The sequence below is a fragment of the Saccoglossus kowalevskii genome, chromosome 21 (genome assembly GCF_978046115.1).
Source record: "Saccoglossus kowalevskii chromosome 21, keSacKowa6.1, whole genome shotgun sequence".
Lineage (NCBI taxonomy): Eukaryota > Metazoa > Hemichordata > Enteropneusta > Harrimaniidae > Saccoglossus > Saccoglossus kowalevskii.
The window spans coordinates 25,323,893-25,331,605 of record NC_140661.1 but is presented as its reverse complement, the minus strand read 5'-3'; the positions used below and the strand labels follow the sequence as shown (position 1 = coordinate 25,331,605).

Below are 7,713 nucleotides of genomic sequence, written 5' to 3'. Positions count from 1 at the left end.
AGATAGTCCCGCTGTTAGCAATGCACATTTCAATTAAAGAACAGAAGATATCATTAGAAAATAAACAATATGTATAGTATCAAAGCAACAGGACTTGCTGTTTTCAACAAGAATTAAAAAATATCACTTTTCACCAAAAATGACAAAAATAATCATCAAAATTAAGTAATTAAAGATATCACCACGAAATTAACAAATCTGAAAGAGGTCCACATGTAGTACCTATGTATGTAATATCAAAGTAATTGGACTTGCGGTTTTTAACAAGAAGTTGAAAATATCACTTTTTACCAAAAATGACAAAAATATTCACCAAAATTAGAGAATTAAAGATATCATTACAAAATGAACAAATCTGAGAGAGGTCCATATGTAGTACCTATATATGTAATATCAAAGCAATTGGGCTTGCGGTTTTCAACAGGAAGTTGAAAATATCACTTTTTACCAAAAATGACAAAAATATTCACCAAAATTAGAGAATTGAAGATATCATCATGGAATGAACAAATCTAAGAGAGGTCTACCCAAGGTACATATACACCAAGTATCAAAGCATTCAGGCTTGTAGTTTTCAAGAAGAAGTCGAAAAAGTAAAACATTGACACGGACGACGACGACGGACAATCACTCGTATAAGCTCCGCTGGACAAAGTCGACAGTGGAGCTAATAAAACTGTTTTAATATAAGACAGCAGAACCTCATAAACTAAGCCAGTAACACATTATTTGTATAAACATTTTGCAGTATTTGCATTTGTAAGTTTTGATATTTTTGCTTTGTTTCTTTACTTTTCATGTAGTTATTTTTCTTTTACTAATATCTGATTTGTAACCCTTTTCATGCAATATGTGTTAATAAATAAGCCATACGTGTCCCAGTTAATAAAGTGCTTATCATGCAATTATTATGAAACAATAGCAGACTTAGAAAAATTGTGAGAAGATGATATCACAGTTTCCAGCAAAATCAGGTGGCAGAGCTTACCGTACATTTCCCTAAAACTTAAATACTGGTGAAAACAGATGAATATATTATGTACCGTAAAATCTGTATTGAAAGCCGCATCTCTTATAGAAGCTGCACACAGTCTTTTTGAACAATTGAAACTCAAAAATTCACCATTTCTCATATGTGTAGATGCTCTAATAGAAGCCGCATTCCCTCTGTTGCATTGTACCATTTTAATAGAAGCAGCGGCTTTTAATACAGATTTTACAGTAACTGTTTACTTTAAAGGATAATTATACAACATGTAATATCGTAGAAAACGATAAAACACAAGATATATATACCGGTAGACAGTGTTCAATGTGATGAACACTTACACTACGCGATGTACATCAACGCCAGGTTGATAAAATGCCTACAGTTGACACATCGAGGTGATAAACGAATTAAAGATATATTATTATAAATCACTGAAATCGGGTCTGTATTCTGTCACAGTTTAAACAAGAACTAAGTGAGATCAAAAACCAATATACCAGTACTACTTATTTATATACTACTAACGAAGGATCATTGGATATAACATCTTGCCATTTTTACTGCTACAGGATAACCTTAACCTATTTTTATCGTTTCACTAAAAATGGTCACCAGGGTAGATCCCATGGGGAGAAAGTCATTTACTTTCATGAAAACAAGTTTGAGTACCCGCATCTGTTATTTGTTCATTTATTTGGAACCTTGCACGTCTATCTGTAAATTACTAGTATATGTATATTTATGATATAATAGTACACTCCATATTGTATGTGAGCAACCATATTCAGAAGACATTTAAAGAGAAAAAAACATGAAACCTTTGAAATGATTCTATGTCAGTGACTAAAACGTGCACCAGGTTTTCAACACACATACAGAGAAGCTTGATTCGCACTAATGTCCAAATGTAAAAGTAAAGTTTTGAAAAACAGCTTCACACATTTTGTTCACCAGTTACTATGACTATAATAACATATGAACAGAACTGGAGTTGACTAACATAAATCTTATTCTAAGGTTTCAACTCAGCCCACACAAACATGTATGCAGGGAACTGGAATTCTTGGTTCCTGAAAAGATATTAAGGGGGTTACTTTGGGCAAACATGAATTTCTTTTTTCTATGAACCTTTTATATTATTCTTTGCTATTTAAAATTCAGAAGAAAAAGTTGGGTACCAACTAATTTGAACCTCAAACACATTTGCCATTATTCTATTCCAGAATGGCCATCAAAATAGGGTTAATATTTGGGAGAACAATTTCCATGGAAACAAGTTTGGGAACTTGCCCATCATTTTTATTTTCTCTTTGCCATACCGGTAATCGATTTGACCTTTCATTCAGCAAAATATCAAAAAATTACAGCGCTTTTATTTTTTTACTACTTATCCACGGCCACTCTTAAATTTATACAGGGGAGAGGAAAACTGAACAAAACAAAAAAGAAACACCTTTCTGTCAATATAGCGCCCTCAATTTTGGGATTGGCAAGTTACCTAACCAAAGTTGCAAGCAATCTCTTTCTCACTCCATACAGTCAGACAGCAATAATGCCACAGTAATGAATATGTCAACAACTATTTATTACAAACGAGATGATAGTTCATATTTATCATTGACAGCTATTTGAAGAAATCCAGTTTCTATGTTTGACACTAACTCTTTTCAAAACCAGATTCACAAGTCCATCTTTTGTAACAATGTAACAATTGCCAATTCAGTCTTGTTACGTTGTGTCCATTGGCTTTTCTGTTGGTGGCTCTTCTTTTATAGCAAGTTGTGATTGCTCTGATTTCATATCGCAACCAATATCAGTAAGCAAATTTGCTGTACTTTCCATTGCAGCTACCTGTCAAACGAAACAAATAAAAAGGCTTAATTCTGGAACTAAAGAATAAAGGCATAAAATAGATACAGTAAATCATATGAGCCTATTCAGAGCATGAGAACTCTGTAATGTACAGGTATTATTTATATAAAATCCTCCTCTCGATAAAGTTTATATCTTAGAAGGTCCTATGTACTCAGGCTTCAACATGTACATTACCCAAACTTGTGAATAAACAAATGTATGGTGAGTCATATTGACAATCAATGTGGTTTCATGTCTCTCAGGGAGAGGAGAGAAACCCTCAGAAGAAGCATAAATTCTAGACTTGACCATTCATACCTGCGGCTCCACAACTCCAGAGATATCAGGAATCTGTTTTAAACCATCTTCTATATTTGTTAAATTTGGAACATATTCTGATGATTCTGTCTGCTCTGCAAGTGTTTGTTCATGGCTTTCAACATCAATTTGTTGTGTTTCCTGCATAGATGAAACATATTTATTTTATAAGTATGAATGATCCCTTTCATGACTGCCACTCATCAAAAGGTCTGTAAGCTTGCTTAGGGAACTTTAAAGTAGTTGAGTAAGTTTCATGTCATATACTGTATTGGTATTTGTAGTACATGTCTTTTGTCACATTAACATATCATGTGTTTCATATTTTTTTTAACAATTTTAATCAAAACATTTGAGCAATGGGATATTATTATATTAAAAAAAATTTCATTTTGAAAAAAAATTGAGCAGAAAAAAAAAATTAAGTAAATGACAGAAGTATCATGATAAGTCACATTTAAATGAACATATAACAAAATTTTGGGTTTATGTATGCTTGTAAGTTGTATTAAACTTAAGAATATTCATATCTACAATCATTAAAATATACATCTCACGCATGTACATAGAGCGATACCCACCTCAATAGTTTCCGGTCTTTGTTCAAACCTTTGTTGATATTCTGGTAATTCTGTGTGTAATATGCACGTTGTTTTATCCAGACCAAATACTGGTTTATTACATCCACTTTCACTGTCAGTACACATCTGGAACAGTACTTGGTATGGATCATGAAGAATATCTGAGAGATGTGATGTTAAGGAGGGTCAAAAATCATCTAATAAATACTGAAGAGATTTTCAATTAGCCAGTGCCTTAAAATATCCAGCAAATCCTGTGTATTTAGATACAAAGTGAAAAGCTATCTTTACAACTGAAAATCAGAAATTCAGGACACATCTTCTACTGAAGCTAAATTCCAGAATGCAGAAACAGAAATCCCCTGGGGGGGGGGGGGCAGGAGCTAAGTCAAGCATGGACGCCAAATTGAACGAGTATGGTATTTACCAGAGGAACAAACAAAAGGATACGTTGCAAGCAATATTTGGAGTAAGGCATAGCTTTATCATTACAGTGGATTCCTCTTTCTACATGAACACATTTCAGTGGTTTGATCGATTTAGGGGGTGCGATGTGATAGTCTGGTGTGGCAGTTATTCTTCGTTCTCTTGATTGCTGGTACAGAAGAGCTTCTTTGCCTCGTCTCTTGCGATAACTCTTCAATGCTTGTAGTTTTTTAACCTTGTGTTTTTCTTTGGGATCTGTTGTTTTGCCTAGTCCTTTTCCTATTGAAAAGAAAATGTGGGATTCACATGTAAATAATATTGTAACTAAATATAATTACATATTGTTCAACTAAAAGAACATATGGTCAGTCACAGTCGCTACAAATAAATTGTATCTTGCATCTTTCTCAAGTAAGATATTTAGAATATAGAATCCACCCAATTGATTTTGTGTACATTTTGAAAATGGAAATAGAATATTTACTGGCACGAGTTTGAACATGTCGCATTCTTTTACATAAATTCGTATTGATGCAACCCCTGAAATGCACAGTCCACTGCAATACACAGAAAAAATTGCTAACCTATGGTTTCTTGTTCCATCTTATTTGATGATAAAAACTTTCTTCTTTTTTCTTTCAGCACATGCTGTAGTCTTTTAAACTGATCTATGTACAATGACTGTAATCGTATCAGTTTGTCTCTCGTTATGAGTGCTACTTCCTCTGCTGTGTAAATCCCAGCATGCCTACAAGAGGATTGAATATTTTCAAATTAGAGGATAGTTCTTGAGACCTAGTTACCAAAACAGTTAGCATTGCAATTAAAATTCACAAGAGCTGACTTTTTACAAAATGTTTGCCTGGTTGCCAAATGATGACTGTTTGAAAATAATGGGTGATTAATTATAACTTTAATCAAAGAAAGCTTAGAAAGAACTCCCATGTGCCGAGAGTATTGGAGACACATTAAATATAATTCGAAATTACTTAGCTAAAAACTAATTATGCAAATCAGAAAATTAATATGACCAGATTTGAGTGTAAAACTAATGAGGTCTGCGCAATGTAACAGAAAATCTATGTCTCCAAGTATAATTGAAATGTGATTAGAACCAAAAAATTATGAATTATTATGCTTATTAGGGAATTAATATGAACAGATTTTTACCCCAAACTAATTAGGTTTGTACATTGTCCTAGAGCATCTTTGTACTAAGTTTCATTGAAATGGAATAATTAGTACCGTGAAAACTCCAAAATTTCGACCCCTCTAAAAATTCGATTGGCTATTTATTTGCCGGGTTTCGGTGTTTTATTTACCTCCAAATTTTCGACTCCACTAAAAATTGCCGACTCATTCTTATTCGAAAATTGCGACCAGTTTTAGTTTTCCCCCAAACGAAAAAAAAAACCGATGTGAGCGTTCAAACGGGACCTTCCTCGAAGGCATGAATCCGGGTTTCTGATTGACTGAGAGATTTTTATTTTATTGGTAACGAAAATATATTCTAAATAAACGAAGTTTCAAATAAAAACGAACACAAAAATCTCGGCATGCTGCGTTTCTGAATTGTTGATTATTACTGTACTCAGTAGTGATTATAATAATGTACACAAAATAAATTTGTTGAATGGTTATGAAATACAAATAAAAGTCAACTAAGTTTCATCGTAAGCGAATGATTCCGGTCTCGTATAAACGTTTGATGCTGTAGGATATCCGCCATGTTCTCTTAGGTCAAATAGGTCAAATCGCTAATTAACCAATCAAAAAGCTGGATGATGCCAACGTGTTCAAATTACCATAGCTTATTTAAATATGTTAATGTTATTGAACGCAATGCGAAGAGATTGATGTTGTAGTACGATATTTTGGCTTGGATTTTGATGCAAAAACGGCATGATTTTTTTTTAAATAAAAAAATTAGTTGTTTTTAAAAAATAAACTGGTCATCTGAAGAATAATTTAACATTGTTCACAGTGATAACAGCTCATTCTCGAAAGGAAGCTTACCCGCTCACGCTAGTCACGATAAAAATCATACACGTGTACTCTTGAATAGACAGACGTCAATGACTACGGTAAAACTTAGACTCTATTTTAGCCGGCAGGATTGATTGAAATGTCCGAAAAATGACGCCAAATTACACCTTAAAAGTCCCATTTTATTTTCTTAAATCCCATTTTATTTTTTAATCCAAGGGCGAATATACGTCAGAATTTGGTCCCTCAAATAAGGGACACATGAGCTTTGATTCTAACCGGATACATTGCACTGGGTCGGGGAGATAGTTTGCTAAACTTCCATGTATCTTTTGTCCAATGGGTACCTGTACTTCGAACATTCGCAAGTTTTCCTAGGTAGTGCGAGACAGCTTTGTCTTTTGACCTATTAGTTTTGTGCTGACCTCTTCTGCGCGTCTTGATGTTTTGTTTTGCTTGTCATAATACTCACTGATTGATGACTTTGTTTAGATTTTGAGTTACAACTCGGCCACGACTCTAAAAACATGTCACATTTCTAACGCCAATTATTTAAAACCGGTCGAAATTTTGGAGTTTTTACGGTACTTTAGATATCAGTGTGAAAGCTTAAAATTGGTTAATTATGCAAATTAGGTAATTAATATGTACAGATTATAACCCACAATTATTCAGGTCTGTCTATTGTCCTACAGCATCCATGTACATTCATTGATATGTGATGTATAGTACCTGAGATATCAGTGTGAAAGTTGGTTAATTATGCAAATTAGGTGATTAATATGCACAAATATTTACCGGAAACTAATTGGGTCTGCATAATTCTAGATTCATTGAAATGTAAATGATTAGTACTTTAGATATCAGTAGAAAAGCTGAAAATTAATTATGCAAATTAGGTAATTAATATGCACAATTATTTACCCTAAAACTAATCAGGTCTCTGCATAGTCCTAAAGGATCTATGTACCAAGTTTCATTGAAATGCGATGATTAGTACTTGAGATACCCATGGAAAAGCTGAAAATTAACTAATTATGCAAATTAGGTGATTAATATGCACAAATATTTATCGAAAACAATCAATCTCTGCATAGTCCTTGAGTATGTAAGTACCAAGTTTCATTGAAATGTAATGCTAACTACTTATATCAAATGCTGAAAATTAATTAATTATGCAAATTAGGTAATTAATATGTACTGATATTACCATAAAAACTATCAGGTCTGTGCAGTGTCGTATGACATCTATGTACCAAGTTTCATTTGAAATGTGATGATTAGTACTTGAGATATCAGTGGAAAAACCGAAAATTGACTAATCATTATGCAAATTAGGTAATTAGTATCCACAGATTATTACCAAAAACTAATCAAAACCTAGCATTAGTTCAGAGCATCTATGTACCAAGTTTCATCAAAATCCAATGAGTGGTTGTTTAGATATCAGTGGAACAGTCATGGAACCACTAAAAAATAGCTAATTATCATGTAAATTAGGTAATTAATATGCACGGATTTTTACCAAAAATTAATCAAATCTGCGCATATGTTCAG

At 33.1% G+C, this 7,713-nt stretch overlaps 1 protein-coding gene across 4 annotated transcripts in view; it reads right to left on the bottom strand.

The window, feature by feature from the left end:
- Positions 1 to 2,555: 2,555 nt before the first annotated feature.
- The window catches only part of LOC100371941 (KAT8 regulatory NSL complex subunit 2-like), a 12,775-nt gene continuing 7,617 nt past the window's right edge, over positions 2,556 to 7,713 (bottom strand). For all 4 annotated transcript variants that reach the window (XM_006822682.3, XM_006822684.3, XM_002739685.4 and 1 more), the window contains exons 5-9: positions 4,755 to 4,918; positions 4,195 to 4,449; positions 3,745 to 3,905; positions 3,164 to 3,304; positions 2,556 to 2,842 (exon numbers count right to left, since the gene is read on the bottom strand). In XM_006822682.3, the coding sequence (XP_006822745.1) occupies positions 2,720 to 2,842; positions 3,164 to 3,304; positions 3,745 to 3,905; positions 4,195 to 4,449; positions 4,755 to 4,918 (844 nt within the window). In that variant the 3' untranslated portion in view covers positions 2,556 to 2,719. The remainder of the gene's footprint in view (positions 2,843 to 3,163; positions 3,305 to 3,744; positions 3,906 to 4,194; positions 4,450 to 4,754; positions 4,919 to 7,713) is intronic.